The following is a 23,500-nucleotide window of genomic DNA, read 5'->3' on the forward strand; positions in this document are numbered from 1 at the left end:
GGAAGGGCCAACGAAGCCCTTCAGTGCATTTCTTTCAAAGACAGTCTCAGCTAGACTAGCGTCTGCTTCACGACTCTTGTGCCTGTTTTAATGAGGGAGACTTTCCGAAGCCATCTGACACGTTTGCTCTAAATTTCCAGACTGCTGCCTGCTACTTAGCTATGCAATGCCCATTAACTTCATTGGACTCGCACAGAACTAGAACTCCAGGATAGCTAAAATTTATAAATTATCATGTCCTTCACCCATTTTCATTTTGTTTACTGCAAAGCGTGGTGAAGAGAGGAAGGAGACAGATGAAAAATTACAAACGAAATTACAAACCAAAAGCAAAAAAAGGCACTTTCAAAAGGCACTTTTACAGTGCTGCCTCCCCAGTGTTTCAATTTTATATCTTAAGTATATTTACAATATACTTACTGCCTTTTGGCTTTTTACAGCAGGACCACTAACTACTGAAGCATTAGAAAGTACATCTGTAATAGCTATTACTTGATGCAGGTTTAATCTGCATGAAAGCAGAGCTGGTTTTGAAAAAGGAAAGAATCATGTATTCTTTTGGCATACCTGAGAAACATGATTGCCTGAGGATGGCGAGTAATTGCAATGCAAACCTGTAAAACTAGAATTACATGATATCTTATGGTAGGCACTGTGGCACCCCTGAAAGCCTACCCTCAGGTTAAGCAGGTACCAATTTACTCAAACCAAACTCAGAAGAGGAGAGAAATATTCACATCTATAATAAAAATCTAACTACTTCAAAGCAGCACTACTACAGCTGAAACAACTAGCAGTGCTCTGGTTAAGGGCTCTGAAATTTCCATTTAAAACCCCAAGTTTTCTCCTCTCTGCCCACCCCAGCCCCTCTTCCTTTTCTTATTTCATTCTGCAAGCAATACTAGCCAAGCACTGGCTAGGCAAGCAGCATGGGTCTTCTAGTCTTACACGTTGACTGAGCAAAGAAAAGTGGTCACGCACAAGGGGATGCATGAGTATCAGCATAAAACCATCCTTCTCTTGGTGATTACCGAGGAGAGTAAAATAACCTGCGGCAGTATCAACCCCCTACATTGCATGTTCTCTTTGCAGAAAGCCTAGGCTTTGGATGATACCAGTGAAAAGGCAGAAAGCAAATTCATGGAATTCAGAAATGCTTATCCCAGCCATCTTCTTATCTCTGTGATTACTCAGTTGGCCTCTCGGAAAAGTATCTGCCGTTTCATAAGGAAAAAAACCCGTACTCCTGTTTTCCAGACTGCACACCAGGTAATTCATATGTGTACATGGTCTTGACTTACCACAGAACTTACCACAGTAATTGCTATACGATCATTCAAACATTAACTTAGCAGAATTTTAATGTCCATCAAAACACATTTGATCACATTTGAGCTATAGCTTAAGCATTGCTTAGTAACTTGTGGTGTTTAATTGAGGTACTGCAAAGAACGAAAAAATTATACTTAAACCACACATACTTATCTATTACAAGCATCTGAATTTCTAAACTGAGTGATGGTCAAATTAAAAATCCATTCTAATATTAGTTTTGCAGGTCAGCTGTAAATTAAAATGCCTCTTGAATAAAACTTACAGATTTTAATACAAATTGTGTTTTGCAGGGTTTTTTTCTTAATATGCATTTTAAAATGCAGATGTCATTACAAGACTCTTGAAAATCTGTATTAAGCAGTCTGTGACAAGACAGCTTGCAAGAAAAAAAAATTTGCTGAATGATGCTAATGGAGATGACAATTTCCATTAAGATTCAAATCTATTACTAAGGCTTCTGGAGAAAAAGCCTCACACACTTTCCAGTTTCTGCTAGTTAAACACTGTGAGATTCTAGCTAAATTCTTTAGCATGACAGATACAAATAACATCTAAGACAAATTCCAGCAGACTGAGTCGATGGATGTATACAAACACGGCAACAGAATCAGTCCCATAAGGTGCCAGTAATTCTGGCTTGTACTAAGTGCATTAGTCAGATTACCTTCCAGCCAGTCCCGAAACAAGAGCGTGCTTAAATGCTTCTCTGGATCAGAACTCAAGACTTTGCAGCACCAAGCCCTACATATAAAACTATATAGGCCAAAATCTGCCAACCAACATTTGAAAAGAATTTCTTTTTAGTGATGTGAATTATCTGTGGTCTGCTAATAGCAGGTTTGGGGTGTTTCGAGGGGTGCGCGTGTCTTTTTATTTGGGGGGTTTGTTACAGTTATTTACATGTTTTTAAATAGATAAAGCAATTCTATTATTTATGACTTCCCCCAGTTAAACGTTGTTCAGGATGATGCAGTTGCATAGGTACAGAGTTCACTTAAAAAAAAAAAAAAAAGCCCCAACCCACACCACACCATAGGACCTAACTCATGTAACAGACCAAGCAGTTTTTATAATTATATTTGTTAACTTATTATAGCCTCAAAGAAAAAAGAAAATCATGAAGGCAACACAGGAATGACAATTCAAGACAACAACAGATGCTTCCCAGTTGTTGTTCTGTTAATATCCTGAAAGTTCTTCTATTTAGCTCTATTTTCATTTATCCAATAATATCAGTAGTACATAGGGTTCTAGTACAAACACTTAAGAAAACAATCAAGAAAAATGAGACATGCTTTAATGCATTTATCTTTAAAGTGAATCCAAGACAGCATTTTCAATCTGTTTATAGTTCTCAATTAAAAACAAATTTCAGGAACAGCAGTAGTGATGCGAATCACATGATACTGAATTTTGCCATCAATAGAACATACCTTTCCCATGCACCTAAGAAACGGTCCTTAACTGACTTGAGAGGTCATCAGGAAGTTTAGGTGTGCTTCTTGTTTTGCAGAGCTATTTCTCTCCCTTATATATCTAATATTCATAACTGGGTTTTGCCAATATAGCTTTTAGGTCTGCCATGTTAAGAGAAGCAGTGACTGAAAATTCACAAGACTTTGCCGTTTATGTGCCAAACGCCATCCTTAACTCCCGTAATTTCACTTGAAGGATTGCTACCAATGCCATGTTCTTGCAGATTTATTCACCAGGACTTGTACTCTAAGGCTGCAAGAATGAAGCTTTACACAATATGGGAACTATGACACTTCAGAGGTAGAAATAGGTGTATTGGACACTTATTTTGGGTAAAACACAGAAGACATTCTCTTATTGTTCAAAAAGGAAAAAAAATTACAAGAGCAATATATCAATAACAACTTGATATCTGGGACTAATGGAATATAGCTATTTGCTAAATGATACAGTACCTGCCAAAATAAGCTATGTGCATCTCCTCTAATCAGTTCAATAGTGTCCCCAATCTGGATATGCAGTGGTGGACCATCTTGTGTCGCTGGTTGCGGTATTCCATTGTAGTTTCGAATTACTTGCATTTTTGGTAAACCTGAACAAACAAGCAAACAAACAAACAAAGGAACAAACAAAACCTAAGTCAGCATACATTTTTAATTAATGACAGTTTATAAAATCTGAAGACCACAAAAGCAATCAATCAACAAAGGGACACTACGTCTTTAATAGGTACCTGAGGCAATGCCTTCGTACTACACCACGTACAGCCTAACAGAACAGAACTACTTTGAAAAAACATCTTTGTCCTCCTCCTTGGGGTAAAGTTGATTTCACATCTATGGAGTCTCCTTCCTCTACATGTGCACCCCTGGCTCTGCATACGGTTCAAATATTAAGGCTGTCTTTGTAGTTCAAGGCAAAAATTGTGAAGAACTAGTATTCAAGACACCAATACGAATAATGTCATCAGCTTTAGATCAGTATTAGCAAAAAAGCCTACTGCTGACGTGAACATGTCCAAGAGAGTAAGGATGGCAATCCTTCTAGGCTTCACATAAAGACTTTTTCTTCTTCTTCCTTTTCTCTTTTTTTTTCAGATTTTCAGGTTTTGACGGTATATTTGGATACAGGTAGCAAAGCCCGGATCAATTTAAGGTTTCATTTTCAAGACAAGAACTCTAGCTGCACACCAGTCCTTCCGTATCAATACTGGCTGCATCTAGACAGCTAATCTGTGAATTTTTTTTTTTTTCTTTTAAAGGGAGCAATCCATTTCTTAGGACACAAAATATTTTCCCCAAAGATTAGTCTCTCTGCCTGTACAAAGAATTAAATCACTATTTATAACTACAGTTCAGGAACCCTCCACAAGTGTGTATCAAATGGGGAGCTGGGGACAGAATTTCAGCTGGAAGAGAGAACTGTGGGTACTCTAACTCCGCATTCCTGTAACTATAATGGCATTTTTAAAAAAAACACTTAAAGCATTATGGACAGCTAGTGTATTGCACTAGAAGTGCATGCTGAGATATTATAAGAATACTTGAAATCAAGTGAAGTACCACCCATTCCATAACAAACATACTTCTAGAAAAAGCATTTTTTCCCACTTTTTATACTGCCGAGGAAAGCATCCTTTTAACAGAACACATCTATTTTTAATTACTCTCCCTCTATCTTTAAATAAAACTTTATATAATAATTTCCCTTGTTTTAACTGCACGTGGGATGTCAAAAATTGCTACAATTAATTGGGCATATCCATTTACAATCTTAACCAGAAAGTTTTTGGTTAAGTAAGATTTTGTAAGAATGCGTATTAAGAAATACAAGTAAGAGTGAAAGCGTGCAAAGTCAAGGTAGCTGGCCTGCCATATTTAACCAGTTTCTTGCTGGGGAGTCATGATTAACTTAATTCTAACAACAAAGGATCAGCAGGCCTACAAAAGACCTATTTCTCTTGCAAGATTGCTACTGTAATTTAGGTGGCAAGAAATACAAATATTCATGATCTCCTCTGAATTGTATGAAGCATGAAAGAGATCACCTTTTAGAATAATTACTATTCTCTGTATTTAAGAATAAATACTAATCCAAAGTGCTGATGAAACGTTAAGGAAAGTAACAACAGCTCTTGTGTTACTCAACCCAAATGACACCATAACTTTTACTATTTCTTCAAGTTCCCTGGCACACTTCAAATGAGCACCTAATTATTAGTAAGCCATTATTCCACTTAGGTAAATACTAGACTTTGCTTTATTTCTCAGCTGAAGGCTGTCATGCTTTCAAATACTGATGCAGCAGCAACAAATGTTGCATCTATCACCTGGCAAACAGAAGCAATGCTGCACACAGGTATCTACCTAAAGCTGACAACTTTGTCCCAGTGCAAGGAAACTCCCTCATCACAAGGTAAATGATAGCTCTGCGTGTGTGGTAAACTGTAAGCATGCATTCATCTTGGAGACATACTTGGAAGTCAAAACAAATGCACAAAAATTATTCACATTATGAAACCTTCTATCAGGTGATTTCACGCAGATACAATATGGTTACACGCTTAAAACACCACTTTGTACTGATCTCATCAGAAGATAATCAAGAAATAGTCTCATGCGCTTTTCAGTGCAAATCTTGGGGTTTTTTAAAGATACTGTACTTCTGAAATTATTCATCGTAAACATGTGTAAAATGACTTCTTATTTCTATTTCACTGGTAACTACGATTATTGGCATCTCTGAAAACCAGGCCAAGAGAACGTGCAAAAAAAATCATGCTGTGTCAACACGCAGAATTATTCAAAAGGTAACACAGACTTAATCAGGTTAACACGTACCATGCCTAGAATACTTGTGTATAATTCAATATGCTTCTGTAAAATCCTACAGCAATTTTTATTATAAAATTTTCTTGGCAGATACAATGTTGGAAGATTTGATCTAACACCTCTTGATGTTACTAGAAATAATCCTATTCATTTAAATAGGCTTCTGGGTTAGGGTCTTAGTCTTAACAAAGTTCATTATCTTGCTTCAGATCCCTTCTTAAAATTTCTTTGCCGTAACGCCTACAGAAACTGTGACAACTACAGCGTTGATGTGCTATAGTTGCTCTCTACTATGGTGACCAACAAATCTTCTTCTACTGTAATTTTATTACCTATTTTTATTCATTTGTTGTCTTTGGTCTACTTAGGAGTTCTTTGTGCTCAGCATTCTCTTTGCTATGAATACACGCTGCCTAGCACAATGTATATGCACTATCGCCAGACCTACATAAACCAGCATCTGGAATAAAAGGGATACATGGCTAGGATTCCCATACATTGCAATAATACAGAACATTGTGATTTCATTAATGACTGTATCACTTTCATTCACCCACTTTAGTAATGATACTGTGCACTAGCTTCAAGGCCACTGATCAAAGATACATGTATAAACAAGGGAAATTATTTTCTGGTGTGAATTATTTAAGCACACATTAGATTTGACTCAGATTCTGAAAAGTCCTTTGTACCTCAAAGTACAACAACTGAAGGTAAATTCACTCTCCAGCAGCACGAGTGTCTGAGTCACAGAGAATATATTCATTTCAATATCAGCAATACCAGACGTGCATAGACAGCCTGTATTGATCACAGATATAAAAGCAGTGAATGTGCAACTAATGTGTTTTACGCGTTGAAAGAAAATGTCATCAAAAGGACCTGTCCCTGTTACATAATTTTAATTTTTTTTTTTTTAAATCAGCTTTTCCAAGAACGGAAGACTAAATGAAATCTTTGACTCAATCAGAAACAAGCACATAGTATTCTGGAATAGCTATTTTTCCATGGATAGATTTTCTTCTCACATAACTTCTCATATATCACCATTAAGCATGGAAGAAATAAATGGGGTACAGAAAAGTTAATAAATTGAGGTAAAGAGTCAAAGAGCTCCAAACAGAATACTCAATTTTCTTTTCACCATAGAATTACAGATTTGATAATAGTAGCTCCGAAACAGTTTAGAAGATTAACATTGAGATGGTGTACCTTTAATTGGACAGAATCTGGTCAGCCTTTCACCTCCTAACGTATACAAAGTACACTGGGGTGTGATGGATCAAGTCCCATCCATCGTTACCACAGGAAACAGCTCATACAATCTTTCAGCTGTTTAGCAAGCTTATCCTAAAATTAATTTATTTGTTCCTACTGTTCATTTTTGAACTTTATTCTCTGAGCATTTAGAATCTTCTACTTCCCAGGGTAAATCAGTTCACGGCCAACTTAGATCCATCTAGAGGTAGAAGGCCAAATAGTTCTTTTTCTTGTCTGCATCCATGTTCATAGTGTAGTTATAGAGAGCAACCATACCCCTCTTTTAACCTTCATTTTGCTAGGCTAAATGAGCCAAGTTCTTTTAGCCTCCTCTCAAATCAATTCCTCCGAGGAATACCAACCGCTTTACTGAAGTTCAGACAGACAAGATCTGGAATAGTTTCCTTGTCTATCCTGAAATTTCATTCTTAACCGGCACATGGACTCATCACAAACAGAGTCATTAAGAATCCTGAGTACTTGCTGTAATATGATAATGCAGACAAGAAAAAGCAGTATGCTACAGAAACCTGGAATGTTTTAAGTGTAATTACGGATTATTTGTGATAATCAGTACAGAAAAAAAACAGAAAACAAAAATAGAAACATTATGCATTAATGACTAAAATGTGAAATATGATAAGCATTAGAAGACACTGCCATTGTGATGTACACAGCTGCAGTACTGAGAGTATCCGACAACGGCAGAAGACTTCTGGAAACATCTGGCACAAAGGTGTTATTCGTGAGTATGTTTAAAAGCAGATAGAACTCCAACACAAAGGACAAGGTCAGTATTTCAGCCACGCGTTATTACAATTAATGGCAAAAATCCCATTGGCTTCCATGAGGTCAGATTTCCACATGCCTGAAAGCTTTTGTCAGGAAATTTCCTAATTCAAAGACGCAAAACCAGCCTGGCAGTTTCAAACCTTGAAATCAAAAAGCAAAGCGACCCAGTTACCCCACCAATTAACAGCTGAAATTTACTTCACTTGAAAACCAGGAAAACTCCCAGATTCCTAGAGAAGCCTTCATAGCCAATAACCCATAACTCTGGGTTACAGACCTAACACAAACCGATGATCTAAATCGTAGCTCATGAGAAAAGCAGAAAGCACGCTAGAGTCAGGGCTTACAAAGTAAATATTACAGAAAAATAAAGCTTTACATAAACCATACCATGCATTTGAGTATTTAGTCTCAAAGTTATGAGTCAAGGAAGAAGGTTACATCTTAGAATGAACATAGCACATAACAAGTCAGAATACCCATTATATATGAAATGATGAGAACACATAAACTACTTGTATTCCTTACAGCAGCTCTGCATTTATGAACGGCGCTGAATGACCCCCAGAGTTTCATGCAGAGATTCAAAAATGTTATTTTTTGCTAACAACATGCATAATGCATGCCCTGTAATGACCTCTATCTGTCAAAATTGATTCCAGCATCTGTTACTTCCAAACAACGCAGAACTTGGTGTACGCTTTGGGCAGGGATCATTTTAACATACAGAATAATGACATACAGTATAGGAGACCAGGGTTCAGAGGTGAATTTCTGGATATACTATATACTATTAGCATTAAGACGTAAAACAGCTTTGCCTGCATTAAACATCCATTCCTACTCAATATGAGTCTTGAAGGAAGACTTTCTTTTTCTTTAGGGAAAATATAGCCTACTCACCAAATATTTATAACCTGATCCAAAAACCACTAATGTAATGGAAGAAAGCCTCCTGACTTGATGAGGCTATGAATCTGAAACAGAATTTTAGACTATCTGACAAGGCCACATCTTAATGTTTCCAGAATACCAACACAAGGACATGTGCCTTTCCTATGGGAAATTACATGAAGTCTCACTAATTCTGTCCTTCCTTTCATCAAAAGCATGTTTTGGGTGTCTGCATGGACACTCTGAACTTGCTTTAAACCTCTTTGGTTTGTATTTTTGTAGCTACGAAAGTAGGGAATGCAGCTCTGCTGAAGGCACAGACTGGCGTTTAGCAACTGATAAGCCTTCCATAGCGAAGACCAAAAGAAATACTCCATCTCAAATCTCAGAGCAGGTGCATCTCCAGCCATCTTCACCCTCCAACCAGGAAATGAGGGCAAAGTACTCCACAGCAGTATCTTATTGTCTCATTGGATTACACGTCTGCACAGTGACCCACAGTGTCATCAATCATTTTAACAGCACAAACTAAAGACACACAGGCAAATGAGACCTTGTATTTAAATAAAAGTGAAGAAATCCAAAATTAGTATTTACACCATGGTAAGTAAAGTTAGACTGTGAAGGTTTCAGATCAAGGAGCATAACTGCAGATAATAAAGTAACAAGCTGTTGTGATAAAAAAAAAAAAAGAAAGAGGAAAACAGATGGGTTGATAACGACAGCAGTGTGAAGAACAGGTGGACACTTATACCCACAATCTGAGCATCCATGACAAAAACCAGCAGCTTTGCCACCTTTTTTTGGCAACATCTTGGTCCAATACTAATATTATTAAAAGCTAGTTAAAGGGAAGCTCTATTCTGAGCATGGACTATATGAAAACAAAGTCCTTTGGCATTCTCTCTATGTTCTTCAAATCAGCTCTGCTAGCTTCAGTGTTTAGAATTCCTGTTCCTAATGATTTTGTTGCAGAATCAACAGTAAACTGGATTCTCCTCTCCTGCATTTATCAAAAGAGCTGCTTCTTAACTCCTGATCAGCGTCATCTATCTCCACAACCAGTGTAAGTCAAAAGCTCTGTACAGTTTCTGCCGAAGGCAGAACTTGTCTAGAAGGACTTCGCAGCTGGTGAGGAGAGAAGAGAAAAGCAACACTACATAATCACTTACAAAAAAACACTTACATTCTGTTTCTAGGGCTGTCTATTAGTGACACGAAAGAAAATAGGTGGTTTTTTTTTTTACTTTTAGGCCGAGTACTTATGACACAAATTACAGAACTCACATACATGGAACATGCCAGCACTTTTAAGTGCACTCTTCAGAGTGGCAATTATTTAAATAATTACTATTGGACAACATTAGTACAATGAATAAGTACACAGACATACCTCAAAGAAGATATTTTAATTGAACTTTTAATTCTCCCAGTATTAAGTCATTATTTTTTTATGTCATCATAATTAAAAGTTCTAATTTTAGATATTGCTTATAAGCCTTACATTCAGGCATTGTGACTGAAATGCTGACAGTGCCTAGGAATCAGCTTTGAATATTTCACTTGTTTGTCTTCTCTTTGGCTGTTTTGAGTACTGTTCAATAAAGTCTCAATATTTTTCATATGACTAACCACAACCCCTGAGTTTGCCACTTGACTTCAATTTTAAGTCAAAAAACTTCAGAAGGCTTATTATTAAAACATGTAACAGTTACTGTGACCCCTACTCAAGTAACTGTTTAAGCTTCTGCTTATAAAGGTGTATAAGCAGAGCAGCCCTGGCAGGGCTTCCTTCCATAAACAGAGAACTTGATCTCCCCCACCACACACACACACAGTGCTAGCCCTGCTTTCTATGACTGTCCTCCCTCTAATGTTCCTACCATTGTACCTTCTTAAAAACCTTCTTGAAATAGCATTCGAGGTTCCCTCAATCCCTTTACTACCTGTCAAATCTTCTATAATTATTCAAAGACTCAATTTTTCCACCATTTCTCTTTAATGCTGCATATATAAGCTGTATTCTTGGCAGAGACCTCTGCAAAAGTGGTCAACCATCAACTAAAATGAAGATGTGTGGGAGGAAAAATCTGTCTGCTAACACTCTGATCAACAACTCATCGGAAACATAAAAACAGCACAACTCAGGAAGTCCTTTTGCTTCTTCGGGTTTTGCAGACCTGATCATTAGCAAAAAGCCTCCTGATAAGTAGCTGTATCTCCATTTTCCAGATAAGATCCACACAAAACTTGGAATCATCGATCATAGCCAGAGTTCATTGCAAGGAAAAGAAAGTCTAGCTATGTTATTCACTTTACATGGTTGCATTTTTTTTAAATTGTGTGACTTCTGAAATATTTCTACACAGATTTTTTTTTTACATTACAGTCGTTTGTTTTGCTTAAAGAACGATGCGTAGACAAATGGACATCTTCCCCTGCTCTGAACATCAGTATTTGACTTTGCTGAAAAAACATTTGAGCTGAGACATTCGAGGATAACTCTCTCTTTATGCTCAGTGACAATATTGAGCAGCATTAGTAGAATTAGCAGCATGGGAACATGGACACTCACTGAGGTGGACAGTCCCCTCTCAGTAGCAGCTTTAAGTTTTCTGGTCTTCCAAGTCAAGGTCAAACAACGCTCAGCTTAGTGGTCCTATAAAAATGGCTGGTTTAATCAGAAATAAGCAATTTAGCTAAGAAAATTCAGAATCCAAACTGAAGTTTCAGAATTTATTTTTTTTATTCAGAAAAATAACTCCAACAGAAGGCATTTTCTTACTTAACTCCTAAGCAGGGACATTTGGCACATCGTGACATTCATTTTAAGGAATCTGGAAGATTGCCTCTGTGCGAGAAAAAACAGGCACTGCAGAAATGCTTCTGAACAGCCATGTTTTTAAAATTAAGAAGAGAAAGCCATAAGGGCTGCCTTTTGGGAAAGGAATGAACCTATCATTACTTAGATGACCGATGACCATTTGTCTCTCGTGCCTTTAAGGGTGGTTCTGCTCACAACTCTCACAGATTCACTCCTCAGGTTTAAATTTCATTTTTTGTTTCTCAAAACAGAAGGAAAAGAAACTGTGAAGATTTTGGAAAGTCGGGGGACAAAATGTTACAACAGAGCAAAAGCAATCTGAAAATTAGTGAAGTACACTGCGGAAAGAATCTACTGACATACAAATGCCAACCCTTCCTGTTTGCACAGCAAACATTTTCAGAAGTTGTCCTAGGCATCATTCAAACACTCAGTCTTGTCTTAAAATACATAATTTGGTTTTGTACATCCATATGTAACTGCAGCAATAAAGGATCCCGTTTACAGAAAGTCAAGTACCAAGTACCAGAAAGATCAAGTACCACTAGCTCCAGCTCCACTTGTCAAATTTGTTTAAAAAGTTTGTTTTTAAGCTTGACACAGAAACTTTAGCACAATTTAGAAAACCTGGACTTGCCCTAGATGGATAACTGTGGATTTCAAATGCAAGAAAGGATGTTTAAAATAAGAGAACTTTCGTGTGCAATTCCAACATCGTGTCTTATTCTTTATACTCAAAACAAGGTACTTGGCATTTAAAACTTTGATGTCTGCAGTTTGTCTTCTCTCAAAAAAGAGGGCTCTCTCCAGGACTGCACTGAAAGAAAGCGAAGAGAGCTAGGAAGGTCACTGACTTGATAATGGTTCACAGCCACATACATTTTGTGATAAAATTAGAGGGAAAATTATTTTTCTTTCGCTGACAGACCTTGGTTTCCCTTTCATTGCATGTCTTCCGCCAAACAAGTGTTGAGGACAAGCTCTCCCGTTTCGTACAATTTTAACTTCAAATGCTTATTCGGGCAACTAGTCCTTACTTGCAGTGACCCAGGCTGCTATCTGTGTGAGAGTAAGGGATTTTGCAATTACCTAGACTGAGAAGAATCTCAGCACTTTGAACAACTGCTAGAAATGGCTGAGTGCTACGTGTCTTATTATGTGAATAAACAATAAAGAATAATCAGGTTTCAAAACCAGTTTTCATTTATTTTGACAAAGTAATGAAATCTCATCATTTCAATGTAGTCTAGTAGGTGAATTGGGGATATACATTTTTAAAATAATGTTGCCTCAAAACTAGGCAGCTTCACTATTTTCTTTAAAATTGAGCAACCTAGAGCTTTGGCATATGAATTAAAAAGTGTGGTACATGAGGTGCTGCTTTTTATAAAAGCACAAGGTATGAAAATTAACCAGTGTTAATTATCACATCTTTTAATGTGGTGCCATAGACAGGCATGGCATTCTAAAATGTGTATTTGTTCAAACAAGTACCTGCCCTGAGGAGCTAACAACTTACACTGGGCAGATACTCTAGATGAGCCATGAAGGTGTGTCCAGGCAGCAGCAGATTATGTGCAGCAAAAGGCTCTGAAAAACAGGGACAAATCTTAGAAGATAAAAATCCATTGTTTCACAGAAGTACTTTGAGCTATACTTTTAACACTACCTTCTGCCTGCCCAGGGATGACTCTGCAGCAAGCAGCAAGAGGAAAAAGGCTTCATAACAAGAGCTCCACGTTGGAAACTGAATTTAATACTGCGAAATGTCATGAATCTTGTGCAGGACCTAGGCATTTTTCTGTTGTTGAGCACTCACAGATTGAGTCACTTTGAAAAGAACATGGTCAATTAAGTATTAACAAACATAAATGTTGTCCTTTCTAAAAAATAAATACACTGCACTAAGAAATTTCACCTGCAGTGTGCCTGAAAGCACAGCATGACAGGAAGCAGCCCTACCTCTCCACAAGTCTATTCAGCACAAATGGAATTAGGCATCCTGCCAACCACACTGTATGTACGCTTCAGCATACAGATACTCTACACTAAAATAATAATCATGGACAGCAAGATGGTAATTGTGCACAATATAAGCCATGAAAATGCACACCTATGCCACCCAGATTTTTTCACAGGTCTCTAACAGAATTTAAAAATATGGATTGCTGAAAACGTGCTGCGATTTTATTCATCAAGCATTGCAAAAATTAAAATTAAATTATCTCTCATGCAATTTCTTTTGTGCTCAGTACTGACTAATAGCCTCTGCCTCTAAGATAAAAGACCTTACTCTCCATTTCTGCTACTTACAAGAAATAAATTCTCTGGCAAGAGAGGAGTTTTAAATTATTACATAATGTGAAGTGGCTGATGCCTGGCAAAGCAGGCAGGTTCCAGCAAATGACAGAATAATCTTGCCTGCACGCACCCTCTTCATAATGCTACGTAATCCTTCAGCTCAAGTTAAACACTCCTGTGATCTTCCTCTGAGCAATTTTTCTTTTCTGTGGCCTCTACCCTGATTATGGCAGATACCTCTTTCACGTCTCAACTGACAGTTCTTAACCTACATGCAAAAAAATTTCAGGCCAATATAGACCTTCTTTGCATGGAAGCATCTGTTGATGACTGTTGCCAAGAATTATGGCATTATATTAAGCAATGAAAAGACACTGTTGCTTTGGCTGATACAAACCTGCTTTCAAAAAGCAGGCTTCCTAATTTCTGGTTTGTATAGGTTACAGCGAATAACTTATTTTCTTTAGGAAAGAGAACAAAACTTGCTTTCATGACAAAATATTTGTGTTAGAAAAGTAAAAAAAGGATGAGTACGTATTTCACTGTTACCACAACGTAGTTAAAACTGTTTATCCCTAAATAATACATACTTGTGATTTTGTTTTTATGCTGCATACTTTGCACATTTGAAGCACTGGCAATCTATAAAAGTAACTTCTAGGAAATCCAAAAGGCATAGTCTTTTGTGATACCTCCAGCTTTTCCATGCATTTGTAGTATCTCTAGCCTCATTCAGTTGACATACCTAATACAGAGACATTCAGACCACGTTTTAATTATCGAGTGAGTATAAAAATCTCACATATTATCTGGTCTCACTGTCTTCATTTAGAAGTTACCCCTTCTTTTCTAGCAGGATCGGCATATCAAAAATAATGTACTACTATGATGCACTGAAGTTTCTGCAAACTCCCTCTATTTTTATCAAAGAGAAATATTTTCAGGTTTTAGTACAAATTTTAAAAATTTTTTTAAAAAATTAAACAGCTTAATTTTCTACATTTACATATAAATAAGTCCTTAACTTGAAGACGAATCACATGATGAATTAATAATAAGCGGTAAAAGGGTGTTCTTTTAAAGATAAAAATGAAAACATACAATAACATCATCCACGATCATTTGATCTTTGTTACAAAATCAAGGTTATTGGTAAATTATCATAAGCAATAAAGATGGGAATCAAGTCCAGTCCCCTGTCAAGATGTCAGTCCTGCCATAATAACCAGGCTCCATCTTAAAACCTTTCTGTTCCTCTCCCTCCCCCCAAGAAAACCCTGGTATATTCATCTTCCCAGTAGCGGAGGTTCTCCTATTTTCCGTTTCCAGTCTGAATGTGGATTACATACTCCGGCAAGCAGCACGTCGTGTGTTAGGACATACACCATACCTGAGAGCAATAAAGGATATGGGCTGATGTTCCGCCTAAGCCGGGACGAGTGTATTCTGTCACACGCGTGCAGCCTGAGCGCTGAGCTGGTTCAGCAACCCAATCAAAGAAAATCACCGATTTCCCCATCGCCGCCACCACCTCCCAAGACCAGGTTTCCATTACCTCACTGAAGCGCCTTAGCTCTGCGACCGGATGAGCGTTAGATTCGAAAGCAAGGGCAGCGAGGGAACACCTGGGCGGCAAACAGCACCACACCCTGGGGCCTGGAGCCTGTAGTTACACCAAAGAATCACCGGCGATCACACTGACACCAGCCGAACACCCACAGTTGGTTCTTTCTCCCAAAAACACTGCCCTGACAAAGAGTACCCCTCACGCGCTTAAACCCCAGCATCAGCTCTTTGAGCCAAGTTGATCATTCAGTGTTTCTCAGACGCGCGAGCCACGCGCAGAGCAACGTACAGTTACAGATTTAAATCAACACCACCGGAAACAGACAAATAACAACGAAACCGGCACTCGGTGCACAAGCGCAGTCAGAGATTGAAGTCTCCAGCATTAAGTCTCATACTCTCTTCCTTTTGAGTCTTTCTCCTTATTTATCCTCTCTTCTCCCCACAATCAAGCAAAAAAGGGGGAGGGGGAGAACTATAGGACAACCTGTAGGGTCTTACATTAAAAAAAAAAAAATAGAAGATGTAGTGGCATTAAGTGAATTCCACTGTACTAAAACAATCACTGCCAGTTGCAAGAAGACTGCTGCTGCCAGGGGAGAGATGTTACTTTGGAAGTAAAACTGTGCTCCACACATGCAGCTTTCGTTATATTGTATTTCATGCAATTTGTTGCTGTCAAACCCAATGAAGGGAAAAAAAAAAATCCAAGAACAGCAAACATGCTGCTTTATCATCTGAACTAAAAGACCTCATGCTCTCTCCTCTCCCCACATCTCCTATTCCACGTGGGCTGGTTAAAGAATAACTTCTAAGGTTAGTGGAACCGAGGCACTTTTTCAAGGTATCAGATAATGAAGTTACTATTAAATTCCCTGTTACACACTAAAGCTTAAGAAATGCAAGTTATGAAAAGTGCAAGACTGAACGTGTCTTCTATTTATTTGCAGGTCAGCAAGAGCAGCAATGAGGGCTGAACTCGAGTGCTTTCTCTGAATCCCTTATAAAGGTGTTTTTCCTTGATAAACCACATCAAAGGGTTAAAACAACTGGGTTGAATGAATTGATTCTCCTGAAAAACCATTCAGATCAATTTTGATACCATCACTACTTGGAAAGACTAAGTACTAAATACATTCAAATATGAAATTGCCGAGTTGTTTAATTGTGATCTGCAGCCTATTACTTAAAACAGTCTCGGTACCGTAGAAATGGGAGGTTAAGTGTGAAAGCAACGTTTCAAAGCAACTCAGTGGTAACCAGCGGATGTCCCAACATGGGTGTCTGATGTTTGTACAAGGCAGGTTGGTAAATCATAGAATCCTAGAATCGTTTAGGTTGGAAAAGACCTTCAAGATCACCCAGTCCAACCATTAACCTACACTGCCAAGTCCACACTAAGCCAATCAAGGGTAGACCAGACTGAACCATGTCCCCAGGTGCCACCTCTGCCCGTTTTTTGAACCCCTCCAGGGATGGGGACTCCCCCACCTCTCTGGGCAGCCTGTTCCAATGCTTGACCACCCTTTCCGTGAAGAAATTTTTCCTAATTTCCAACCTAAACCTCCCCTGGCGCAGCTTGAGCCCATTTCCTCTCGTCCTATCGCTAACTACGTGGGAGAAGAGACCAACACCCACCTCAGTACAACCTCCTTTCAGGTAGTTGTAGAGAGCGATGAGGTCTCCCCTCAGCCTCCTCTTCTCTAGGCTAAAAAAAAGCCTACTAGAAAAACAGAATTTGCAAATACATGGATAAATATAATGTAAAGACTAAAAATACTTTTTAAAGGAAAACTGGGGACATTGTTTAGAGTTCTCTGAAGTAGACAACAAACATGAGGAACCTTTGGAGGTCATTTGGTCATAACTTCATGTAAGATGTACCTTAACAAAGTAACATATGGGTTGAATATTCATACATGATGATGGACTCTAAAACAGCTACCATCATACAGACAACAGATCTCGGCGTAATTGCTAAGTATTCTTTAAAATCACTTCTTTAAGATCATAACCTACTTCTGCTGTGTACCAATGCTAACAAATTTCTTGGACCAGACCACAGAACTGGAAAGACCGAGCACTCTTGGACCCAAGAGCATGCAGACAAGCAAACAGGGTGGTCAGACATAGGGAAAAGCTTCTGTGTCAGAAGAATTAAGCAGAAAATGGCCCTTCAGGCTAGAAGAGATGACTAGAGGGAATACGACAGAGACAACTTGTGAGTGGCACAGAGACAGTGATCAGAGAGAAAGTATTCAGTATTTCTTCATTTATTATTCACTTTCTGGATTCAAAAAATAGGAGGCGTCAAAGTAATAGGCAGAAGGCTTAAAACACACAAAAAGAAGTACTTTATTCACAAAACTAATTATGAAAGTAACAGTTAAAGGATGTTGTGAGTGCCAAGATTTTAGACTGGTTCAAAAAGTGGTAAAGAAAAGGCGTGGAAGAACACGTAAGAGCTGGGAGAAAGCCGCAAGGCCCTGGGAGGAGCAGGGCAGCACCCCAGGCAGAGCCTGTCCTGAAGCAGCCGTTCAGCGGGCGGCTGCCGCGGGGCCCCGGCCTAGCGGGGCCTGCAGCCTCACCAGCCCCGCTGCCCCCTCCGCGCGGACGCGCACAGCGGCGAGCAGATCAAAAACTCGCCTGAAAGCAGCAGCGGTTTCTCAGGCTCTTGCCTCTGGCCCCTTCCACCACGCTGCAAAACCTTCCTCAGGCAGAGGCAGAGGCAGTTCTGGGAGCTCCTCTTCTGGGAATTGTCAGCAGCCTCTTTTCTCCCATGGGATGGCTGCTTTCAGTTTTACAGTGTTTCCCAAATTCTTTGTGTGAGAATTACTTTGAAGTAGCGATCAAATACTGATTTAGTTAAATGAGTGAGCCACAAAAAAAGAAACCATACGCTTCAGAGTACTGTTAAAATTCAGTAACTTTTGACTATTTTTAATCATTCATTGCCTTATTATCTTTGTTTTGCCTTCTGCGAATCACAGTACCCTGAAGATTAAAGTCAGATATGAAAACAGACGGGTAAATGCAATACTCTTGAAGATGAATAAGAGATTTCTAAGTACCAATAAACTTTAGCAAAATACTATGCAATTCCCTTCCACTTGCCATGGTAACTAAAGGCAACTTTGGGCCATATGATTTCTGCACATGCCTTTTTTTTTTTTTCCCCCTTTTAAATAGTGCTGTACTTTTTTTTTTGTGTGTGTGTGTGTGTGTGTGTGTAAAAAAAAACATAAACCAGTATATTTTTTGGTTTTTTGGACCATTTTGTCCACTTTCACCTTAATCTTTTCCTTTTTTATGCCTGCCAACTCCCTTGTATTTATCTGTAAACAGTGACATTTTGCTTAGAACAGTCCGTGTTGAGAGTGTTTTTATACAGAAAAAGAGAAAGATACTGTAGGACTTTTAACCCACCTCACCTTAAAAATTATGCTAATACATGCCGGGCATGTATTAAACATCATTATTTCTCTAAGAGAAAAATAAAATGTTAGTTGCTCAAGATACAGAGACAGTCCCAAAAATACATCCAATAAGACAAAAGAGCCTAAATTACTCAACTACAAACTAATCTTGCAATCCAACCAGACAAGGATGAAAGAGTTTGACAAAATAAATATATTTCACCCTTTGGCATCTGGGTCTTCTGATGTTTAATTAAAAGAAAAGGCTAAAGGCTATGTTCTTCTCTGAATGCTAGCTCACTGCTGAGATGCCAAAGGGACAGGCACCTTTCAAAATACCTCTCCCCAACAGGAATGTAAAAATAATTTTAATTTAAAATATAACAACCCAAATAAAAATCATTAAACTGCATTTGAAATGCTTCATTGGAAGACAAAACTCTGCTTTGCCTTCCAGAAATGCATTAGTGGAAAATTTCTTGGTGCAAAACTTCAGACGTGTTCTTTCTTGTATCACAACAAAGATGAATTCATTATTCTGGGAAGCAACAATAGCTCAGCACATGGCATTAGCGCTGTAGTAAAAAAAAGCAAAGATCCTGAATGTAATATGTATTTTTAATACATATGTGAGATAAATTCATTTGCTCTCATAAATTAGGTCACACAATTCGGTGTATCTCTGAATTCACTGTTGCCTAGGTCCACCTGGAGGGAGCCGTCCCATTAACTGCACATAAGAACGTGGCGACCACAGAGAAATTCACTGACTCGTCCCAAAGCCCAGCACCGTCCCAGCCACATGACGTAAAGCACGTCAAAGCACATCTATCAACACTAAGAGCTGGTCAGGTTACAGCTGCAATGCAAGTCCTTGAGGGACTCCAGCAGATTCAGAATGACACAGCGTGTCAGCAAGCAGCACACCTCGGTCCTGCTAAGAAGTCTTCCTTCTGCAGCAAGCGCGCTCCTAGCTGCCCCGTTAAACCAGTTCTTAGGTGAGATTCACACACATGCCTAGAGACGCGCACTGTACACTTCATATGCACCTTGAACAAAGTGTTCAGATGCTGTTCAGGGAAGGAAAAACCACCCAAAACCCAATAAACTCCCCCAAAAAGTTAAGCATATATGTTATATATATGTATAATCAAAGCTCATTTTCGGTTCTGTAGCTTAATACATTACCGTGCAGAGAAGTCTTTAGCTACTTAGTGCATCTAATGCTCCACAAACATTACAAAATTATCTCTAGGGAAAACACACAAAACTATATGCACTTTTTTATGATTGTTAATTATTAGACACACTTTACTTCCGGGAGAAGTAGACATTTGAGTTCCTTCAAGTCTCTAAAACAGTAACTTCTCTTTTTCTTTTTTTTTTTTTTTTTTTAAAGCCATATAGGCTGCATTTTTTAGGCCATGGGCTGTATATTTATCTATAATAGGAAATTGCAAAAACTAAATCAAAAGGACATAAACAAGCAGGTCATTCTGGTAGTCTGCATGCAGCAAGTCTCCAAGTCAGTTACAGGATGCAATGGATGTTTTACTACTATGAACCTTATTAGGTTATCCCATACCAGTAAGCAGTGGGAAAGACCTCAAACTTGTCAAACAACACACTCTTCACTACAGGAAGTTTTGTGAAACATTTCTCCTTCCTCCAGTATTCCTTCAGGGTTTCCCCGATTTAATTTACAGTCAGCTGCTCCTTCATGTGCACATTCTTTTTGACCAGCCATTAAAGCCCTTGGGTATGTTCAATGTAAACAGTATCTAAAGCTGAAAAGAATGTCTTATGTATACTCCAGTACTTCAGTCTGTGCTGTCACGTCAACTCCCCCAGAAGCTTTCCCATAGATATTTAACAGAGAAAGAAATAAGCTTGTGGGACTCTGAGCAAGGTCCTGAGGGAAGATGCAGAAACAAATGGCCTGTAATGGTTTGCTCTACTCAGTCTGAAAGGAAAGACAAGAACTATTAAAAGGGGATTGCTATTCACTCCTCCATTTTATTCACAGGAAAAGTAATGAAAGTAACACTACTGAATGTCTCAGAAAAACACCTATCAACGTATTTCTTGATTCTATACACAGAAGTTCCCTTTACTAAAGGAAAAAATGCTACCTTGGTCTAATCCATCTTGATGGAGATAGTCATAATAAGGAGATACTATTAGTGACATCAGTCAGCTCCTCACTTCTGAGAAAACTAAATACTGGGGGCTTGGTTAATACTGGCTTTTTATTTTTGGTAGACCTTTTTCTGTGGCTTGAAACCAAGACAAATTCTTGTTCTCAACAATGATGTTGACAGCTAGTTAGTAATAGGCCACCAGAGATCCAGCCAGAATCACAGGTAGCTGCCCCCATTGCTGAAATGGAGAAATAAATTCCTGAACGCCAGTTTTTCAGCACTGGGTTTCATGTTGCAGAAGGTTATCTTTTCTTATCCATGAAATTGGGTATTCTCTGTACTGGGCTGAATGAGAAAGACAACAATCAGGACTACCAAGGACTTGCCTGGATAGCTCATAAGACAAGAAAATGAGAGACATGCTTCAAATTCGCAGTTAAAGTGAGTAGTTTTATCTGTAACAACTATGTGCTTGGCAAAGAATTATCTGCAGGTTGGGATATCCCAGCATTTGAATTTAGGCCAGATTTTGCTTTTGCCTGGGCATATGGTTGGAGTGGCACTGAAATGGAAATCAGAGTTAGACTTGCATATTACAGAGCACACTGTGTCAGAATTTGTTGAAATATCTCAGTCTAATATACCTCATTCTTAACTGAAAAGGAAATTTAAACTGCCAATATTACACTATCCCCTAATTTTTGCTGTGAAGATGAGATGCAATCATTACCACAATACACAAACGCCTCAGTATTGTTCCACTGCTTAGAAATCAAACACATATAGCAATGACACAACCTAGTTAAAAGACTCCACAATCCAATCTCAACAAAATATGAAGTACACAGTAGCTCATTTCGCACTAAGTCTAATTAAATAAATGTATCTTCAATGCTGTATTCCTCCCTGCACAGATTTTTTTTTTTTAAAAAACATGTATACTTCAGGCCGTAAACCCAGTTATTCTCTTCAGATCCTTTTCTTCATAATCTGTAAAATCAATATTACAGGACTGCTTCACAAAGCAAGCATGGACCAGACACCAACCAGAAATACAAAAACCTCTTTTTAAAATTACTATTTGAACATTGAACTCCCCGGCTGAAAAACAGCTTTGCCCAAGCTATTGCACTGCATACATTACTTGTTAATATTGCGTGTCCCCCGCAAAAAAAACCAAAACAGTCAGTATTTTACTTTCTTTGAAGGGAGAAGAGCTGTTGGTGCTGTCCCTGAGAGTTCAGAACTAAGGTTTTCTAAAGCTTTAATCCATGCTTATAATGAAATCGGCTATTTAAGAAGTCAGAATATGCTCAGTGACATTCTTTCACAGACCAGATTTTGAGTTTAATCTGGAATGAATCTTGAATATAAGGCTTCTAGTGTTCTATTTTTACCAAGTTTATCCTTGTGATATGAAATATACTTTCACACTTTTAGAGATTAAAGTTCCAATGTTTATATTAGCAGAAGTGTTTAGGGTAAAACTAGTTTTAAAAACACCAAGCTGTGAATCTATCACATTTAGACTCTTTATACTGTTAAAAAAAAATAAAAAGATAGCAAACATACACTGTATTATTCCAACAGCTGAGAAAGAAAGTAATTTTTACTCTTTTTTAAAAAAACATACAAAATTATCTCTATTAAAAACGTTGGTCAGATTGCATCATCCTTCTCAAGAAAACTTACAAAGCCTTAATTTATGCTTATGAATATACATATGAATGGTCCATTTGCCATTTAAGTCAACAGTGCAAATTGCATGCTTAAAATTAAACACATGCATAAAAGTTTTCATGACATTCCTTACACAAGTTTAAAAATGTTATATAATTATCACTCCATATGCCCATCCTAGGCAAAAACTCACACCAATCTAATCACTTCTCAAATACATTTAAGCAGAATCACGTTGTTCTACAGAGAAATGCAAGCTCTAGACCAAATTTTTCCTGGATTTATAGGTGCAGATGCGTTTACAGGTTCATTCTCTCAATGGCTTTTACTATCTGCTGATTAATCCAAAGAAAGGTTACTTAAAGCCTGTCTCCCCCAAAACTTAGCAGATGGACCAATTCAGGAAGCCATCTGCACCTGGACCACAGGCTGAAGTCACAGGGCAGAGCATAAAGGAAAGACAGTCATATTTTCTTTCGCTTTCCAACTTGTTCTTCACTTGCACAGTTTCTGCACACATTTCTTTGGGTACAGTTTCTGCACATATTTCTTTTCTCATGACTGTTTCATTTCCCAGGAATTTCTCTGCCTCATCATCCATTAATCGCTTTTCCTTCTACCTCTTCTTCTTATTCAGCACAAAGCAAATCTCGAGGAGGAAACTATCACTGTCAAAACTTTTAACCAAACTTCAAAGAAAACCAAATAAACAGCCATGAACAACTTAGTGTTTTTAGGGTGCTTCAGCTAGATAGGTTCCTCCATCAACGACCTTTACCAGCAGAAGAAAAGAGATGTTTTAATCCAGTATCCTCACACTGTTTTGTTTAGACCATCCTTCTACTCGCAGTACTTCTCAAACTTAAACGCTTTCTCATTCAGGGCTAAGCTGTGTCAGTAGGAGTTGAATTTGGCTCTAGCAGGCATAAAAAGAGAATCACAACGCATCAACGTGACTATGCTATGCCTCCCACATTCAATATT

At 38.2% G+C, this 23,500-nt stretch overlaps 1 protein-coding gene across 1 annotated transcript in view; it reads right to left on the reverse strand.

Annotated features, from left to right (window-relative positions):
* The window catches only part of VAV3 (vav guanine nucleotide exchange factor 3), a 170,042-nt gene that overhangs the window by 30,756 nt on the left and 115,786 nt on the right, over positions 1-23,500 (reverse strand). Inside the window, exon 20 of the mRNA XM_075710568.1 lies at positions 3,267-3,403. Within this exon, the coding sequence (XP_075566683.1) occupies positions 3,267-3,403 (137 nt within the window). The remainder of the gene's footprint in view (positions 1-3,266; positions 3,404-23,500) is intronic.

Source organism: Pelecanus crispus, chromosome 5, assembly GCF_030463565.1.
Source record: "Pelecanus crispus isolate bPelCri1 chromosome 5, bPelCri1.pri, whole genome shotgun sequence".
NCBI classification, from domain to species: domain Eukaryota; kingdom Metazoa; phylum Chordata; class Aves; order Pelecaniformes; family Pelecanidae; genus Pelecanus; species Pelecanus crispus.